General features: G+C 43.7%; 1 protein-coding gene across 4 annotated transcripts in view; it reads left to right on the forward strand.

Annotated features, from left to right (window-relative positions):
- Window positions 1–20,805, forward strand: part of ptpn13 (protein tyrosine phosphatase non-receptor type 13) — a 129,803-nt gene that overhangs the window by 78,784 nt on the left and 30,214 nt on the right. For all 4 annotated transcript variants that reach the window (XM_024013726.2, XM_024013729.2, XM_024013730.2 and 1 more), the window contains exons 8-20: window positions 5,973–6,065; window positions 7,066–7,162; window positions 12,313–12,538; window positions 13,005–13,079; window positions 13,614–13,788; window positions 14,788–14,938; window positions 17,121–17,259; window positions 17,491–17,643; window positions 17,994–18,176; window positions 18,711–18,873; window positions 19,123–19,274; window positions 19,390–19,536; window positions 19,729–19,868. In XM_024013726.2, the coding sequence (XP_023869494.1) occupies window positions 5,973–6,065; window positions 7,066–7,162; window positions 12,313–12,538; window positions 13,005–13,079; window positions 13,614–13,788; window positions 14,788–14,938; window positions 17,121–17,259; window positions 17,491–17,643; window positions 17,994–18,176; window positions 18,711–18,873; window positions 19,123–19,274; window positions 19,390–19,536; window positions 19,729–19,868 (1,894 nt within the window). The remainder of the gene's footprint in view (window positions 1–5,972; window positions 6,066–7,065; window positions 7,163–12,312; window positions 12,539–13,004; window positions 13,080–13,613; window positions 13,789–14,787; window positions 14,939–17,120; window positions 17,260–17,490; window positions 17,644–17,993; window positions 18,177–18,710; window positions 18,874–19,122; window positions 19,275–19,389; window positions 19,537–19,728; window positions 19,869–20,805) is intronic.

Raw genomic sequence — 20,805 nt, forward strand, 5'->3', positions numbered from 1 at the left:
GCAAGAGTCAGAATGGTAAGACACTTAAAGCAACAGGGATATCGATGCTGAGTGAGTAGGCACGATTCGACCGGTTTCACTGTTGACAAAAAAATAGTTCTCAGATCCTTCCACTGCGAACTCCAAATCTCAGAGAATAAAGCGGATTCACACTGACCCTGACTTACGTCTGTCCCATTGGGAATAAAGATGATTAAGTAAGTAAGTAAAAGTAGTAAATAAATCTGACATTGGCTTTGAAGACCTTACTAAATTGCTACAGGGCGGGGTTCAAGTGGTTATGGTTTTTTGTAGGCCTACAACCAATCAAATGATTACAAGGGACAACTCTTTCATGATATTTGTAACTAAATATATTCTTCACATGTGTGCGCAGCGCGTTACATGCAGCATTCGAGGCAGCAAAGGTATGTCAAAGGTAGATTCTGTCATTCTGCCCACCAGCAGCAGCTCTGAGGCAAAAGCCTCGTGAGTGACACACTGACTGAGCCAAATGACTCATGAGGACAGTGGAAACGTACAATCAAAAGATGTGTGTGTTGTGAGTGTGAGAGAGAGAGGCTGGTTTAGTCTACAACAGTACCAACATGTCTGATCCTGTTAACATACGTCTACAAACAGTCCAACATGTCTGACCCTGTTAACACATTCTTACAACAGTAGTCAATATCTGTCCTGTAACCATGTTAAAACACACGTCTAACAACATAAGACAGTACCAACACGTCGACCCCTGATCGTAACACACGTCTAAACAAGTACCAACAGCCTGACCTATCCCTGTTAACACAGGCTGCCACAATACCAACATGTCTGATCCTGTTTAACACACGTCTACACAAGTACCAACACGTCTGATCCTGTTTAACACACGTCTACAACAGTACCACCTGTCTGATCCTGTTAACACACGTCTACAACAGTATCCAACATGTCTGATCCTGTTTAACACACGTCTACAACAGTACCAACACTGTCTGACCTGTTTAACACAACGCTCCTCAACAGTATACCAACATGTTGACCTGTTAATACACGTCTACACAGTACCAACATGTCTGATCCTGTCTACACGTCTACAACAGTACCAACATGTCTGACCTGTTAACACACGTTCTACAACAGTACCAACATGTCTGACCCGTTAACACACGTCTACAACAGTACCAAACATGTCTGACTCCTGTTAACACACTTCTACAACAGTACCAACATGTCTGACCCTGTTAACACACGTCTTCAACAATACCAACATGTCTGATCCTTTAAACCACAGTCTACAACAGTACCAAACACTGTCTGATCCTGTTAACACACGCTCTACAACAGTACCAACATGTCTGATCCTGTTAACACACGTCTACAACAGTACCAACATGTCTGATCCTGTTTAACACACGTCTACAACAGTACCAACATGTCTGACCCTGTTAACACACGTCGTTACAACAGTACCAACATGTCTGACCCTGTTAACACACGTCTACAACAGTACCAACTGTCTGATCCTGTTTAACACACGTCTACAACAGTACCAACATGTCTGATCCTGTTTAACACACGTCTACAACAGTACCAACATGTCTGACCCTGTTAACACACGTCTACAACAGTACCAACATGTCTGACCCTGTTAACACACTTCTACAACAGTACCAACATGTCTGACCCTGTTAACACACGTCTACAACAGTACCAACATGTCTGATCCTGTTTAACACGTCTACAACAGTACCAACATGTCTGACCCTGTTAACACACGTCTACAACAGTACCAACATGTCTGATCCTGTTTAACACACGTCTACAACAGTACCAACATGTCTGACCCTGTTAACACACGTCTACAACATACCACACATGTCTGACCCTGTTAACACACGTCTACAACAGTACCAACATGTCTGACCCTGTTAACACACGTCTACAACAGTACCAACATGGTCTGATCCTGTTTAACACACGTCTACAACAGTACCAAACATGTCTGATCCTTTAACACACGTCTACAACAGTACCAACATGTCTGATCCTGTTTAACACACGTCTACAACAATACCACACATGTCTGATTCCTGTTTATAACACAGCGTTCTACAACAGTACCAACATGTCTGATCCTGTTTAACACACGTCTATCAAACAATACCAACATGTCTGATCCTGTTAACACACTCTACAACAGTACCAACATGTACCCAAACGTACACCTCTACAACCTACTACACTACGTTTAACGACGATCGTCATACAACAATTTTTCCAACATGCTCTGATAATTTTTCCCTGTCTTACACACGTCGTAAACACCAAAGTACCAACAGTGTCTTGGACTCCTGTACACACGATCAACAACGATACCAAACAGTGTGATCTGATTCCTATATAAACACACATTCACGTCTACAACTCTAGTGCCAACAATGTCTGTATTCCTGTGTTTTAGAAACACCGTCTTATCAACAATCCCATACATGTTCTCGATCTCGGTTAACACGACGATACCTACACCAGTGACCAACATGTCTGATGTTGGTACTGTTGTAGACGTGTGTTAACAGGATCAGACATGTTGGTACTGTTGTAGAAGTGTGTTAACAGGGTCAGACATGTTGGTACTGTTGTAGACGTATGTTAACAGGATCAGACATGTTGGTACTGTTGTAGACTAAACCAGCCTCTCTCTCTCACACTCACACACACACATCTTTTGATTGTACGTTTCCACTGTCTCATGAGTCATTTGGCTCAGTCAGTGTGTCACTCACGAGGCTTTTGCCTCAGAGCTGCTGCTGGTGGGCAGAATGACAGAATCTCCATTTGACATACCTTTGCTGTCGGAAATGTATGTACGCGCGCGCACACATGATGAAAATATATTTAGCTTACAATTATCCATGAAAGATGTCCCTTGAATCATTTGATTGGTTGTAGGCCTACAAAAAACCATAACCACTTGACCCCGCCCTGTAGCATTTAGTAAGGTCTTCAAAGCCAATGTCAGATTTATTTACTACTTTTACTTACTTACTTAATCATCTTTATTCCCAATGGGACAGACGTAAGTCAGGGTCAGTGTGAATCCGCTTTATTCTCTGAGATTTGGAGTCGCAGTGGAAGGATCTGAGGAACTATTTTTTTGTCAACAGGTGAACCGGTCGATCGTGGCCTACTCACTCAGCATCGATATCCCTGTTGCTTTAAGTGTCTTACCATTCTGCTCTGCTCAGCTCATTGTTTACATAAGACACCAAATAGGCCAGAAACCTACTGTACTGACAAGTGTTTTTTAACCCCAAGCCCACATGAGAAATCTCTGAAGAATGTTGTTTAAATATGTGCAGTAGCATGGAGTGAGCAGGACTTTCTGGTTTTGTAAACACTTGAAGGTATGTTGGACTGACGTCATGGGTTTTACCACAGAGAGGTGTACTACAAAGCAGGTTCAATGAGTTAGCTAGCTAATTTACCTAAATATTCAAGCGTATYCTTTTTTTAAAGGATACGCTTGAGGTGTGCGTGGTCTAATTGACTCAACCAAAAACACATCTAAGTTTGTTTTTCTGATTGATTTAAGAAAGCTAATGGTGATTTCTGGTTCTTTATTCAAAGTTAGATGGCTAACTCATTGAACCCGCTTTTGTAGTGTACCTCTCGGAGGTTACATATTTTATTAATCAAATGTTTATTTGTGTTTTTATAAAATAGTAACGTTCAAATATATCACAGTCCGCATTTTGGAATGACAGAATGCATTTTAAACGTGTGGTTGTGCATTGATAAGCGCAGCGCAGCGACATTAACGTTAAGTAATAAAGTAAAGACACCACAGAAACCCTCTTACACCCGTAGCCTGATGAATTTGCCAGATCTCTTTTCGTTCATTTTCATTTCGGGCACAAATGGAAAATATGGCACTGACTCACCAATGGATTGATCTTTTAGCATTGTCTCATTGAAGAGTTCGGACTCACCCATGGAGTCTAGTCAGATCTCCTCTCACACAGCCAGTCAACCCTGCCTCTAATCCATCGAGTCAGATCTCCTCTCACTCAGCCAGTCAACCCTGCCTCTAATCCATCTAGTCAGATCTCCTCTCACACAGCCAGTCAACCCTGCCTCTAATCCATCGAGTCAGATCTCCTCTCACACAGCCAGTCAACCCTGCCTCTAATCCATCGAGTCAGATCTCCTCTCACACAGCCAGCCAACCCTGCCTCTAATCCATCTAGTCAGATCTCTCACACAGCCAGCCAACCCTGCCTCTAATCCATCTAGTCAGCTATCCTCTCACACAGCCAGCCAACCCTGCCTCTAATCCATCTAGTCAGATCTCTCACACAGCCAGCCAACCCTGCCTCTAATCCATCTAGTCAGCTATCCTGTCACACAGCCAGTCAACCCTGCCTCTAATCCATCTAGTCAGATCTCCTCTCACACAGCCAGTCAACCCTGTCTCTAATCCATCTAGTCAGATCTCTCACACAGCCAGCCAACCCTGCCTCTAATCCATCTAGTCAGCTATCCTGTCACACAGCCCTGCCTGTCTTTAATCCATTTTGTCAGCTCGCCTGTCACAAAGCCAGCCCTGCTGCTATTCCATCTAGTCAGCGCTCCTCACACAGCCCTGCCTCTTTCCCTGCCCGAGGCTGTTAAGACTAGAGGAATATTCACAACGCTTTGCAGCGTCAAGCTAGCTGGCTTCACCTATTAATTATGATATTTTCTATCTGATTTATAGGGACTTTTCATGACATCTTTCCATGTTTGTTTACTTTCCTGGTATGAGTTATTTGTTTTCTTACTGTTGTCTCCAACAGGTTTAATGTGTTTGTTCACAAACTATTTTGGAGAATCAAATTCCCCCAGCAGTTGGAAAGGAACCGCTGCTCTGAGTTCTCAGGCTGTGTCCCAGATGGAACCCTATTCCCTATATAGTGCACTACTTTAGACCAGAGCCCTATGGTTCCCTATTTAGTGCAGAGCCCTATGGAACCCTAGTCCCTATATAGTGTACTACTTTTAACCAGAGCCCATATAGGGAATAGGGTGGCATTTGTGACACTGCCTCAGTCTCACCACCACGTGTAGACTCCATTTCCCCTGAGTTAGAACGTCTTCACTGCTAATCAGTCAAATCCTCTTAAAACAAATTTATTTAAATGTATTTGGTCGGGACATGAAATATGCCATCTTGGCTCACTAGTTTTTCTGTGTCAAAATGAAAAACCTACTTTGCATGATTTTATAGCCATAACTCAGAGTGATGCTGTGTCTACGGATGTGTTGGAGCTGTGAAAGCAAAACGTGACTATGATGCAGTGGCTGTTCGCTCATGAAAATTCACTGAGTGTACAAAACATTAGGAACACCTCCCTAATATTGAGTTGCACCCTATTTTTGCTTTCAAAACAGCCTTATTTCATCAGGGCATGGACTCTACAAGTTCTCGAAAGCGTTCTATCGGGAAGCAAATTGACTCCAGTGCTTCCCACAGTTGTGTCAAATTGGCTGGATGTCCTTTGGGTGGTGGACCATTCTTGATACACTGAAAACTGTTGAGCATGAAAAACCCAGCAGCTTTGCAGTTCTTGACACACTCAAACTGGTGCGCCTGGCACCTACTACCATACCCCGTTCAAAGGCACTTTTGGCTTGCCCCATTAAATCTTTTGTCTTGCCCATTCACCCTCTGAATGGCACACATATACAATCCATGTCTCAAGGCTTAAAAATCCTTCTTTAACCTGTCTCTTCATCTACACTGATTTTGAAGTGGATTTAACAGGTGCCATCAATAATGGATCATAGCTTTCACCTGGTCAGTCTGTCATGGAAAGAGCAGGTGTTCCTAATGTCTTATACACGGTCTATTTGACACACTGCAGCTTCTCTACTATGAGTAAATGTCTGTCTTTCAGAGCATAGAGATCCAATATAATAACTCTGATTTTAATATGTCTATCTTTCAGATCCTCTCCACTCCCATCGGAGGTACCACAGTGACTACAGCTCGTCCAGCGAGAGCCCCTCTGTAGCATCCTCCGACACCGACTACAGACAAGGTAGCATATCATTCAAGCCAGTCCTTTTTAAACTTTAAAATACAAAAACATGCATGTTTGTTACACACGAGGTGTTTCAAATTCCACAGCGAAAGAGGAAAATGTGTCACTGAATGTAGATTCGTTATGAGTCATGTATCTTATCTTAGCTGACTATCCACCAGTGGTGGAAAAAGTACCCAATTGTCATACTTGTGTGAAAGTAAAGATACCTTTTTTAATAGGAAATTACTCAAGTGAAAGTCACCCAGTAAAATACTAATTCAGTAAAAGTCTAAAAGTGTTTGGTTTTAAATAGACTTAAGTATCAAAATGAAATGTAATTGCAAAAATGTTAAATTTAAAGTAAATTATTTCAAATTCCTTATATTAAGGAAACCAGATAGTACAATTGTTTGTGTTTTTAAATTTACAGATAGCCACGGGCACACTCCAACATAATTTACAAACAAAGCATTTGTGTTTAGAGAGGTGCCAGATCAGAGGTAGTAGGGATGACCAGGGATGTTCTCTTGATAAGTGTGTGAATTGGACCATTTTCTGTCCTGCTAAGCATTTAAAATGTAAGAAGTACTTTTGGATGTCAGAGAAAATGTATGGTAAGAAAAAGTACATTTTCTTTAGGAATGTAGTGAAGTAAATGTTGTCAAAAATATAAATTCAAATACCGATACCCCCCAAAAATGACATTAGTACTTTCAAGTATTCTTTACTTCTGTACTTTACACCACTGCTATCCACTTCACGTCCCCCTCATCTTGGAAAGGAAATGATATACAGCTTAACTGCACTCCCAGCAACCTCACTGACACACAAAGCTGCTGTTAACCGTTGCCTAGTTCTATGAATGTGTGATACTTCTGATTCGTCTGTTCCACTTTCACCGTCCCTACTCGACCAACGCCCCTCGGAGCCTGCTGCCCCTCGGAGCCTGCTGCCCCTCGGCGCGTGCTGTTGATCATGTGATGTAACTTGATATATTTGATTTCTTCTGTTTCAGTTAAGAAACCAGAGGAAGTGAGACGTTACAGCTCCCAGTTGGCTCTCTCAGACCATCACGGCATGTCTCACACCAGCCACAACACACACAGACACAGGTACATCCCTGTTAAGAATTACACCTGAGATGCAGGTATGTCCGTTCCCAGAAGAAGATTCACCTGGGCTTTGTTCATTAGGATACGCAGTGGAAGAAAACAGTCGGAAACAGGGAGGTACCATCTGAACTTGTCCAATAGCAAAGGCTCCTTTTTCGTTTTTTTTCTTTACACAATGTTTAAAAAAAATAAGTTGTGCTATGGTGTGCCTTAATGAAAACAACCTTTCACCTGAGTGTGCTCTCTCCCGTCTCACATTCCTAGTGTCCAGTCAAATGTCTGAGTCCTGCTATAGAAATGTGTGATTGTGTGTGTGCACACCCTGCTTTCTAGCATTTAGATTATATATCCAGCAGTATGTGGACACCCCTTCAAATTAGTGGATATGTCTATTTCAGCCACACCTGTTGCTGACAGGCGTATAAAATCGAGCACACAGCCATGCAACCTTCATAGACAAAACATTGGCAGTAGAATGGCCTTACTGAAGAGCTCAGTGACTTTCAACGTGGCACCGTCATAGGATGCCACCTTTCCAACAAGTCAGTTCATCAAATTTCTGGTCAACTGTAAGTGCTGTTATTGTGAAGTAGAAACATCTAGGAGCAACAACGGCTCAGCCGTGAAGTGGTAGGCCACACGAGCTCCCAGAACGTGACCGCCGAGTGCTGAAGCGCGTAGCGCATTAAAATCGTCTGTCCTCGGTTCCAACACTCACTACTGTGTTCCAAACTGCCTCTGGAAGCAACGTCAGCACAATAACTGTTTGTCGGGAGCTTCATGAAATGGATTTCCATGGCCGAGCAGCTGCACACAAGCCTAAGATCACCATGCGCAATTTCAAGCGTTGGCTGGAGTGATGAATCACGCTTCACCATCTGGCAGTCTGATGGAGGAATCAGGGTTCGGTTGATGCCAGGAGAACGCTACCTGCCCCAATGCATAGTGCCAAATGTAAAGTTTGGTGGAGGAGGAATAATGGTGTGGGGCTGTTTTTCGTGATTCGGGCCAGGCCCCTTAGTTCCAGTGACGGGAAATCTTAATGCTACAGCATACAATGACATTGTAGACAATTCTGTGCTTCCAACTTTGTGGCAACTGTTTTGGGTAAGGCCCTTTCCTGTTTTCAGTATGACAATGCCCTGTGCACAAAGCTAGGTCCATACAGAAATGGTTTGTCGATCGGTGTGGAAGAACTTGACTGGCCTGCACAGAGACCTGACCTCAACCCCATCGAACACCTTTGGGATGAATTGGGACGCCGACTGCGTGCCATGCCTAATCACCCAACATCAGTGCCTGACCTCACTAATGCTCTTGTGGCTGACAGGAAGCAAGTCCCCGCAGCAATGTTCCAACATCTAGTTGAAAGCCTTCCCAGAAGACTGGAGGCTGTTACAGCTGCAAAGGGGGACCAACTCCATATTAATGCCCATGATTTTGGAATGAGATGTTTGACGAGCAGGTGTCCGCATACTCCTGGTCATGTAGTGTATATTCCGTGGCCCAGGATAGACACCTGTTAATGTTCAACTAAATGTATGTATCTCTGAGTGAAGCTATTCTCACACCACTCACTTTGCACAAGACTGGGAAAACGGAGAGGTGTGTCGTAGTTAAGGTATGGAAACACGTCAGTCCGAGTGGAGTTATTTATCAGGATAAAGGTTAAATAAAAATCTGGAAACGTATATCATAGAAGGTAAATCATCCCGTTTTCAATTATTCACACCTGTTCCAGTGTAAGGTGTGCTTCCTAAAGAGTAATGTTTTAACTTCCTGAAGCAGCCTTACCCATTAGCTGTATGATGTTTTATCTATGGCCCTCCTGCACCCCCTGCTGGTTAAGTTAATGTATAACCTGGCTCTATGGTCTAGTCTTATTTTTTACCTTTATTTAAACTAGGCAAGTCAGTTAAGAACAAACTCTTACTTACAATGACGGCCTACGGTAACTGCCTTGTTCAGGGGCAGAACGACAGATTTTTGGTCTAAAGTAGTGCACTATATAGGRAATAGGGTTCCATAGGGCTCTGGTTAAAAGTAGTGCACTATATAGGGCTCTGGTCTAAAGTAGTGCACTATAAGGGAATGTGGTGCCAGTGGGGACTCGTAGTGGGTTAATGGGTCTGTCGTGGTAACAGCAGTCTGCTACTGGCTGTGTGTGTGATATCAGTGTGACATACACAGTCGGCGGCAGGCAGGCTGTCGTGTGGTAGGTTAATCAGTGCCAGTATGATTTCATAATTGATCCTGTGTGTAGGCAGACAGTTTGGGCACAGGGCCACAGAGTGGAACGACACACTCACCGAACAGCTCGGGCGGCCAGCTCTAGGATGAGTCTTGGTGGTTCCAAACTTCTTCCATTTAAGAATGATGAAGGCCACTGTTTTCTTGGGGAGCTTCAATGCTGCAGACATTTTTTGGTAGCCTTCCCCAGATCTGTGCCTCGACACGATCCTGTCGATTCACGATTCGACCTCATTGCTTGGTTTTTGCTCTGACGTGCACTGTCAACAGTGGGACCTTATATAGACAGGTGTGTGCCTTTTCCAAATCATGTCCAATCAATTGAATTTACCCCAGGTCGACTCCAACCAAGTTGTAGAAACATCTCAAGGATGATCAATGGAAATAGGATCCACCTGAGCTTAATGTCGAGTCTCAATACAATGGGTCTGAATACTTATGTAAATACGATGTTTCGGTTTTTTATTTTTAATACATTTGCAAAAAATTAAGAAACCGGTTTTCGCTTTGTCATTATGGGGTATTGTGTAGATTGCTGAGGATGATTTTTTTATTTCATCCATTTCAGAATAAGGCTGTAATGTAACAATGTGGGAAAAAGTCAAGGGGTTGGAATACTTTCCTGTGTGTGTATTCATTTGTTTATCTCTATCATCTCTAGAACCAGTAACCTAATGTCCATAAAGTTAATGGAGTATGTTCAACTATCCAATTTTATGTATGTGATGCAGGCAGATTTGCTATGGAACCAAGATGTCTTTTCTCCATGTTTTAGTTGCTTGGGGGATTTTAGGACAACTTAACAAAACCTTTTGTGGTGGAAGAATGAAAGAAGGTGATACTCGTGACTAGTGACTGGCTAGCGACTGGCTAGCGTGAGAGCACAGCATGATGATGAGAGAAGGTGATACTCGTCCCTAGTGACTGGCTAGCGTGGGAGCACAGAGTGATGATGATGATGAGAGAAGGTGATACTCGTCACTAGCGGCTGGCTAGCGACTGGCTAGCGTGGGAGCACTTCGTGATGACTCAATCACCATTCATGGCACTGTTTGAATGACTGACCGTCTGTGGGCTAACACAGTGGTCAAACACACCTGATCTGTAGCAATCTCTTTGAAGAGACATTCCAACAGAAGTCCTAGGCTCACTGAAGCCAGGAGAGTTGAAGACTGATTAAACTTGAATCGACAAAATGGATGTAACTGTGAATTAAATTGTCATGTTTGGATTGTTTCAAGTGTTCATAAAGAGCCTTGCATTTTGATATGTTTCATTGTACTGTATGTTTCATTGTACTGTAAGTTGTATGGAATTACTGTTACAGAGACACTGTGTTATTCTGTTCATCGGAAGGCTGATAGTTCAAAGAGGACCGACACAGGGGTGCACCCTGTATAATTTAGACGAGTTGTGATGATTTGTTTTTTTTCATGCCTTTTTGTTTTAATGTTTTGGGCCATGCAAAGTGATGTTAATTAGACGGTAGGAGATACTGGGCCATGTAAAGTGATGTTAATTAGACGGTAGGAGATACTGGGCCATGCAAAGTGACATTAATTAACGATTGGAGATACTGGGAGTTAGTGCTCAGTTCCGAGTCTCATTGCAAAGATTCTGAATACTTATGTAAATAAGGTATTTCTGTATATTTTATATATATATCTATATATATATCTATATATATATATAGATATATAGATATATATATAGATATATATATATATAATTCTTTTTGTATTTTTTTGCAAACATTTCTAAAAACCTCTTCGCTTTGTCATTATGGGGTAGTGTGTGTCGATTGATGCGGAAAACATTTTTAATCAATTTTAGATTAAGTCTGTTATGTCACAAGATGTGGAATAGTGGAAGGGGTCTGAATACTTTCCGAATGCACTGTTATGTTCTTGTGCTTTAGATTTATGTCTAAGCTTCAGTTTGACATTAAGCAGACAGGGCCGTATCACATCCATGAAAGACTTGAATTTCGGGTTTTTCCACATCTAAAATAAATCTCCTTGACATAGCTTGTCAAAAATCCAATGAATGCATAATTAGGACAATACACAACCTTTCTCAGGCATTTAACTTTGTCACCATGTTGCTGACTGACAGTGTCTGGATAGAAATGTCTAATGTAGAACATACACCGAGTGTTAAAAACATTAAGAACACCTACTCTTTCCATGACCGACTGACCAGGTGAAAGGGAAAGGGGGATACCTAGTCAGTTGTTCAACTGAATACATTCAAATGTGTCTTCCGCGTTTAACCCAACCTCTCTGCATCGGAGGGGTGCCTTAATCGACATTGACGGCGCCCGGGGAACACCAGGTGAGAGCTCTGGTCCCTTATTGATGTCACTTGTTAAATCCACTTTAATCAGTGTGTAGATGAAGGGGAGGAGACAGGTTAAAGAAGGATTTTTAAGCCCTGAGATAATTGAAACATGGCTTGTGTATGTGTGCCATTCAGAGGGGGAATGGGCAAGACAAAATATTTAGGTGCCTTTTGAATGGGGTATGTTAGTAGGTGCCAGGCGCACCAGTTCGTGTCAAGAATTGCAACGCTGCTTGGTTTTTCACGCTCAACAGTTTCCCGTGTGTATCAAAAATGGTCCACCACCCAGCATCCCTGTAGAGTCCAAGCCCTGACGAAACAAGGATATTCGGAAGAGCAACTCAATATTAGGAAGGTGTTCTTAATGTTTTTGTACACTCGGTGTATATGCTTGTCTAGGTCATGTAGAGTAAGTAATCATGGCAGTTCTATACATCTTATTTCTATGTCCTCCCCATGCAGGCTGTATGAAGGGGCTGCACACATATGAATGTCTGCAATGTATAGTATGGAATCCATCGTGTCCGTTCTGTTGTACATTTCAATCTGTTTTTCCCCAGGCGATATGAGGGTGCAGCCGACGAGGGTCTGATGCTCCAGAGACGTGAGGAAGAGGTTCAGAGGCTCCAGGCTCACCTGGCTAACAGGCTGTCCAGGGCCTCCCTATACCCAGGGGACGACCCCCGAGCCAGCCTCTACACCGGGGATGAGCCCTTGGCACGCACCTCCATGCTGGACCTCCGGGACCCTCTCAATGCTACGCTACCACACCACCGCAAACCTAAGGTGGCCTGCCGCATAGCAGACCTAAGGTGGCCTGCCGCATAGCAGACCTAAGGTGGCCTGCCGCATAGCAGACCTAAGGTGGCCTGCCGCAGAGCAGACCTAAGGTGGCCTGCCGCAGAGCAGACCTAAGGTGGCCTGCCGCAGAGCAGACCTAAGGTGGCTGCCGAGACGCAGGACCTAGGCTGGCTGCGGCAAGAGCAGACCTAAGGTGGCCTGCCGCAGAGCAGACCTAAGGTGGCCTGCCGCAGAGCAGACCTAAGGTGGCCTGCCGCAGAGCAGACCTAAGGTGGCCTACCTACATCTCAGGCCTACACTAGATCTAAACCAAAGCTGTCTCTTTGTGAAATGGCTGCTGGTGTGATTTTTAGATAGTGAGAACAAGTAGGCCTAACATTTTTACAGCACGACATGGTGCAGTCTGTGTGTGTAAACCCTCTTCTTACTCTGTCTCTCATTCCTATTGCAGAATTTCTTTGGTCCTGAATTTGTGAAGATGAACAGCGAGCCATGTGTTGCCTTGACGGTTCCCTCGTCAATAATGGTGAGACTCCTCAAGGTGTTTCAGATGGGGTACTAGTGGAGCAGACTGATTTCTAGCCCGGTGGTTGTGGGAGTGAGGGCTATGTCAGTGTAGTGGAATACATCCTAACCTCTCCTCTAGCTCTGGGTTCAAACAGAAAGCTTTCATTTTGAATCATTTATCTCTGCTTGATTGAGCTGGCCTGGCTATAATGGAACCAATGAAACCCTGCCTACCTAGAACCTCCAGGCATGCTCAATCAAACTCTCTCAAACTATAAAAATACAAATAAATAACCCGCTCTGGAGAGGAGAAATCCCAGGTCTGGTGGTCAGTGTAATGTACTGGACCTCTCCTGGTACAGGGCAATGTAATGGCCCCCTCCTGGTACAGGGCAATGTAATGGCCCGCTCCTATCTCCTGGTACAGGGCAATGTAATGGCCCGCTCCTATCTCCTGGTACAGGGCAATGTAATGGCCCGCTCCTATCCCATGTCTCACCCTAAATTACCCCTTTCTATCTCTCTTCTGTCCCGTGTCATCTCTCTCCCCCAGAACAAGCGTGGGAAGCTGGATGAGGTCCAGAGGAAGGTGGGGGTGGTTCTGCTGACCGGCCAGAAGCTGGAGCTGAGCTGTGACATCAAGGCTGTGTGTAAGGATGTGTTGGACATGGTGGTGGCTCACATTGGACTGGTGGAGCACCACCTCTTCGGCCTGGCCTGCCTCGCAGGTATGGTATGGGTGGAGGGTTCATCCTGTGTGTGTGTGTGTCAGGGGCCGACTGGGACAAGAATTCGGCAATGACATTTTAACCACACCAGCCCACATCCCTGCATGCGGCGGCAACTTTTCCCGCAGTTGCATTTTGAAATGTTATATGATCAGAACGCGTTTTTCTCTCGAACGCATGCGGGGAGAGTAGAGAGGCTTGCTCATTACAGCAGCACGCGAAGGGCTGGGAAGACACTTTCATTACAGAAATCATGGAGGATAATGCACTTTACTGTTTGAACAAATCATGCTTTTAAGCCCCTCCCCTCCCCCCAAAAAGCGATGTTTTGAGTGAGGTGACAACGTAGAATGTGCTCTTTCTACATTTATAGGCAACCTTACCGTTTTTCATGATCTTGGCTGTCTAACTGATGAGTCGGAGCAGCTTTCTTTGACTTTGAATGTGAGTTTATGTGACCTTAGGCTGCGCTATCAGAAAACCGGTCCTGCCCATCTTGGTAGAGGGGTCAGCCAAAGTATCATTATAGATTAGTAGAACCTTTAGAAATTGTTATTTTGTGCATATCAATTTCGACCAGCCCACTCAACAAAATAATGGGCCAGCCCATCATATGACCAATCTGCTCCTGCTGGGTTTGCGCTCTTCTGCTCTCCTGCTGTCTGTTATAAACCAAAATCCAGACACTTGTTGATTTTCCTGCCTACTTTCTGACTGCAAGTTTCTTAGTTATTTTCAGTGTGTCTGCAAGTGTCCAGCTCATTCTGACTTATTCCTATGTTATCGCTCTCTCTTGCTCTCCCCACTCCTCCTTGCCCTCCTCCTTTCCCTCTCTCCTCCCTCTCTGCTGCATCTCTCCCTCTCACCTCCTCTCCCTGCGCCTTCCCGCCTCCTACTCTCTCCCCTCACCCTCCTCTCCCTGCGCCCTCCCGCCTCCTACTCTCTCCCCTCACCCTCCTCTCCCTGCTCCCTCCCTCCCTCTGTGTCTCTTTTATCTAGACAATGAGTTCTTCTTCATTGATCCCGATGCCAAGCTGTCCAAAGTTGCTCCTGAGGGGTGGAAGGAAGAACCCAAGAAGAAGAAACCAGACATCCAGTTTAACCTATTCCTACGCATCAAGTTCTTTGTGGATGATGTCAACCTCATACAGTAAGACCATGGGGCTATTCATCTTCTCAGAGTATGAGTGATGATCTAGGAGCAGTTTGGCATTTTAGATAAATAATGATTACGAAGACATGGAGAGAAGGGGACCTGATTCCCCACTCTTACTCCGGGACAGGCCCTGTCCTCCATAAAGTAAGACAATGGAAACATGTTCTGCCCACTTCCTGTCAGTGGAGCTCGGGCCATTATTCATGAAGCATCTCAGAATAGAAATGCTAAATCTAGGATCTCTTTTGCCTTTATTGGTAGAGCATGACTCTTGCAACGTCAGGATAGTGGGTTCGATTCCCGTGAACAACCATATGTAAAATGTACTCACGCATGACTGTAATTCGCTTTGGATAAAAGAGCCTGCTAAATGGCACATATATACAGTACCAGTCAAAAGTTTGGACACATCTACTCAATTGTTTTCCTTTATTTTTTATTATTTTCTACATTGTGGAATAATAGTGAAGACATCAAAACTATGAAATAAGACACATGGAATTATGTAGTAATCAAAAGTGTTAAACAAATCAAAATATATTTGAGATTCTTCAAAGTAGCCACCCTTTGCCTTGATGAGAGCTTTGCACACTCTTGGCATTCTCTCAACCAGCTTCATGAGGTAGTCACCTGGAATGCATTTCAATTAACAAGTGYGCCTTGTTAAAAGTGAATTTGTTGAATTTCTTTCCTTCATGCGTTTGAGCCAATCAGTTGTGTTGTGATGAGGTAGGGGTGGTATACGGAAGATAGCCCTATTTGGTAAAAGACCAAGTCCATATTATGGCAAGAACAGTTCAAATAAGTAATGGACTGTCGTTTCTCTTTGCTTTAAGACATAAAGGTCAGTCAATCAATAAAATTTCAATAACTTTGAAAGTTTCTTCAAGTGCAGTCAGAAAAACAAATCAAGTGCTGTGATGAAACTAGCTCTCATGAGGACCACCCCAGGAAAGGAAGACCCAGAGTTACCTCTGCTGCAGAAGATAAGTTCATTAGAGATACCAGCCTCAGAAATTGCAGCCCAAATGAATGCTTCAGAGTTCAAGTAACATACACATCTCAACATCAACTGTTCAGAGGAGTCTGCGTGAATCAGGCCTTCGTGGTTGAATTGCTGCAAAGAAACCACTACTGAAGGACACCAATAGGAAGAAGAGACTTGCTTGGGCCAAGAAACCCAAGCAATGTACATTAGATCAGTAGAAATCTTTCCTTTGGTCTGATGAGTCCAAATTTGAGATTGTTGGTTCCAACCGCCGTGTCTTTGTGAGACGAATAGTAGGTGAACGGATGATGTCTGCATATGTGGTTCCCACCGTGAAGCATGGAGGAGGAAGTGTGATTATGTGGGGGTGCTTTGCTGGTGTGGGGGTGCTTGCATTCTGCAGCAACATGCCATCCCATCTGGTTTGCGCTTTGTGGGACTATCATTTGTTTTTCAACAGGACAATGACCCAACACACCTCCAGTCTGTGTAAGGGCTATTTGACCAAGAAGGAGAGTGATGGAGGGCTGCATCAGATGACATGGCCTCCACAATCACCCGACCTCAACCCAATTGAGATGGTTTGGGATGAGTTAGACCGCAGAGTGAAAGAAAAGCATCCAACAAGTCCTCAGCATATGTGGGAACTCCTTCAAGACTGTTGTAAAAGCATTCCAGGAGAACCTGGTTAAGAGAATGCCAAGAGTGTGCAAAGCTGTTAAGGCAAAGGGTGGCTACTTTGAAGAATCTCAAATATAAATATATTTTGATTTGTTGAACTTTTTTGGGTTACTACATGATGCAATATATGTAGAAAAACCTTTGAGTAGGTGTGTCCAAACTTTTGACTGGCACTGTATGTGTCCAAACTTTTGACTTACTGTATATATATAGTACCAGTCAAAAGTTTGGACACACTTACTCATTCAAGAGTTTTTATTGTTACTATAATAAAGAATGCTGTGGTAAACATGCTGGTTAAGTGTGCCTTGAATTCTAAATGAATCATCATAATATGGACCCTGGTCTCAGATCTGTGCCAAGCATGGCAACAACCAATAGGACTATACAGCACAAACAGATCTGGGACCAGGTTAGTCAAAGCCTTTAGCTGAAGTGAAACAAGCCCTTGGTTAAACAACAATAGCCTGCTTCAGAATAAAGTATCAATACTGTGCTCCACTCCAGACACACCATGACAAAACACCAGTACTACTTACAGCTGAGGAAGGATATCTTGGAGGAGAGGGTGTGCTGTGACATGGAGAATTCCATGCTCCTGGCGTCCCTGGCTCTTCAGGCAGAGTTTGGTGACTACCAGGCAGAGGTAGTAATCCCTCCTCTACAGTAGTAGTATAGTTATTATACAGTGTTTACCACATTGACATAATGGGGTGGTTTCCTAGACCATATTAAGCCAATCCTGGACTAAAAAGCTATTTCAGTTGAGGCTCTCCTTGAACATGCCTTTTTAGTCCAGGAGTCGGCTTAATCTGGAACCAGGAAGCCGACCAACCCTATATGTGAGGGCTACAATTATACCATCTGTTTCTTCTAGCTCCATGGAAAGACGTACTTCAGAATGGAACATTACATGTCTGCCTCTGTGCTGGATAATATTGACCAGAGCTCCATCAAGGAAGAACTGCTCAAACTACACAGCACATACTATGGAGCCACAGAGGCAGAGACAGAGTTTGAGTTTCTCAAGGTAAGTGCCCAGATGGCTAGCCTAGCCTGGTCCCAGATGGCTAGCCTAGCCTGGTTCCAGATCTGTTTGTTCTGTCTTTCCAACTTGATAACAGACCTGGTCCCAGATGGCTAGCCTAGCCTGGTCCCAGATGGCTAGCCTAGCCTGGTTCCAGATCTGTTTGTTCTGTCTTTCCAACTTGATAACAGATCTGGGACCAGGCTTCAAGATGGCGTGATTGAACTACTATGTCAAATGACGTAAAGATGCTGTAACGTCAAGGGGGTGGAAACGTTATGGTGATCGTAATTATGATTGATCCCTGTTTTTGAGTTTTAAAGACTCCTTTTATCCTGTTTTCTTTCCTGAAGGCGAGCCAGAGGCTGACAGAGTACGGGGTTCACTTCCACCGTGTCCTCCCTGAGAAGCGGTCCCAGACAGGTATCATGCTAGGGGTCTTCTCCAAGGGTGTCCTCATCTTTGAGGTCCTGAATGGAAACAGAACCCCAGTACTAAGGTTCCCCTGGAGAGAAACCAAGAAGATTTCTTTCACAGTAAGTGTATTGCACTCTGAACTCCAAGCAGAGTTCAATTCCATCATTAAATCGTTTAATTTTAATTTTATTTAACTAGGCAAGTCAGTTAAGGACAAATTCTTATTTACAATGACAGCCTATGAACAGTGGGTTAACTGCCTTGTTCAGGGGCAGAATGACAGTTTYTTTTATCTCGTCAGCTCGAGGATTCGATCCAGAAACCTTTCGGGTTACAGGCCCAACGCTCTAACCACTAGGCTTTCTGCCGCCCCTTTTAATAAACATGTTGTGTGGGGGACGATGAGGTACTTATGTTAAAGGCTTTGAAATACTGGATAGGTGCTCTATAAATCCAATATGTTAATTAATCTCAACATTTCAAAAGACTTAATAAAAGTGAAGCCTCTAGTCTGGTGTAATGTTTCACTCACTGGAAATGTACCCTGTTTCTTCTGCATTGCTTTGTAAAAAATTCTCCATCATTCATGGAATGCAATTTTTTTCTGTTGTATTTCTCTCACTCACTTTTCTTATCCTTCCGTTTCTCTGCAGAAGAAAAAGATCTGTCTTCAGAACACGTCAGACGGGATTAAACACCTGTTCCAGACAGACAGCAACAAGACCTGTCAGTACCTGCTGTGCCTTTGCTCTGCTCAGCACAAGTTCCACCTCCAGACGAAGGCCCGACAGAACAACCAGGAGCTGCAGGACTTAGGTGAGACAGAGGGAGATGGTAAACTTAACTACAGCATGTCTACATGAGCTTTGTCACATGTCCTCATCCTAAACAATAGAACAATTTAACTGATTCTGTTAGACCTACTTATGGGGTGGAGACATACATTTTAGTTAACCTTTACTTTACACTTCAGTTATATGAATTATTGTATAAGATTTAGCATTTAAGACCCTCTGATAATGCCTTCTCATAATATCCTACCTGGTACTTCTCCCTGTTCCACAGAGAACTCTCCACTGAACCTCCTGCAGTACTCTCTGGGCCAGGGGGGGGTGGAGGGGATGGGGAGGGCCGTGAGCTCTGCCAGCCTGACCCCTAGCTCCTCAGCCCGCTCCGCACACTCAGACTCAGACCTGAAGAGGATTTCCTACTCAGAGGTAATTGATGTTTTACATCTTTAGAAATCCCCGGTCCAATCCCCGGTTCCTCTATGTTCTTTGTGGTGTGTAGTTTTAATTACATCCATTTTTTGTGAAAAACGTTTTATCTCAGGTGGCCCTGAACAAGGCTCCTGGCGGCCGGCTCCATGCCCAGGAAGAGGTGCTCTTCCCTGGGTTCAACTCCGGCCTCGGTCCCCACCACCACCACCCTTCCAATGCCCGGCTAATGATGAGCAGATCACACCACAACCTGGGCCAGGTATGATGCCATTTAATCATGCTGTCTTATGGATGTCTATGGCACTTCTTATGGCTCCTGACTATGTATTTTATTATTTTTGTTGTGCATGTTTCTATCTACTGTTGTATGACATTTTCCCATCTGAGATAAATAAAGTTCCATCCAAGTAGCTATTAAAATATGTATCTATCCATGTATGGCTCTATCCAGGTGCCTGAATCTCCAGAGCACCGTGCAGTCTCCTTCAACAGCCAGTCTCAGTCTGCTGTGAACCATGCCCAGCTCCTGGACTGCCACCACCGAGCCAGCTCAGACACAGACTCCATCTCGGTAGCTTACCAGCAGGATAGGTGAGTCACCTATACCTTAAGTGCTCACCTAAGCCTCTTTAGTTAAAGGGAGAGACCATCCGATGATCCAAAACACTTTCCTGATATTGATTTAGAAGATGGATTACGGTATATGTTACCATAACGATAAAACATTTTGGAAAACGGCATGTTGTAATGCGGTGCGTGCTGGTGGCAGGGAAGTCAGGCGCAGGAGAATGAACTTGGTAAAAAAACGGAGCTGTTTAATAAACATTTTTAAAAAAAACTCCGAAAACCAAAGTATACAAAAATATCATAATAGGGTGCAAAACCCGTCACACAGCAGAACAACAAAACACAGCAGAACAACAAAACACAGCAGAACAACAAAACACAGCAGAACAACAAAACACAGCAGAACAACAAAAACACAAGCAGAACAACAACCACAGCAGAACAACAAAAACACAGCAGAACAACAAAAACACAGCAGAACAACAAAACACAGCAGAACAACAAAACACAGCAGAACAACAAACACAGCAGAAACAAAACACAGCAGAACAACAAAACACAGCAGAACAACAAAACACAGCGAACACAAACACAGCAGAACAACAAACACAAGCAGAACAACAAAACACACAAACAAACAACAAAACACACCAGAACAACAAAACACAGCAGAACAACAAACACAGCAGAACAACAAAACACACCAGAACAACAAAACACACCAGAACAACAAAACACACCAGAACAACAAAACACACCAGACAACAAAACCACAGCAGAACAACAAAACACAGCAGAACAACAAACACAGCAGAACAAACAAAACACAGCAGAACAACAAAACACACAGAAACAACAAAATAACACCAGACAACAAAATAAACACCAGAACAACAAAATAACACAGACAACAAAATAACACCAGAACAACAAAAATAACACCAGAACAACAAAATAAACA

The sequence above is a fragment of the Salvelinus sp. IW2-2015 genome, linkage group LG20, assembly GCF_002910315.2.
Source record: "Salvelinus sp. IW2-2015 linkage group LG20, ASM291031v2, whole genome shotgun sequence".
NCBI classification, from domain to species: domain Eukaryota; kingdom Metazoa; phylum Chordata; class Actinopteri; order Salmoniformes; family Salmonidae; genus Salvelinus; species Salvelinus sp. IW2-2015.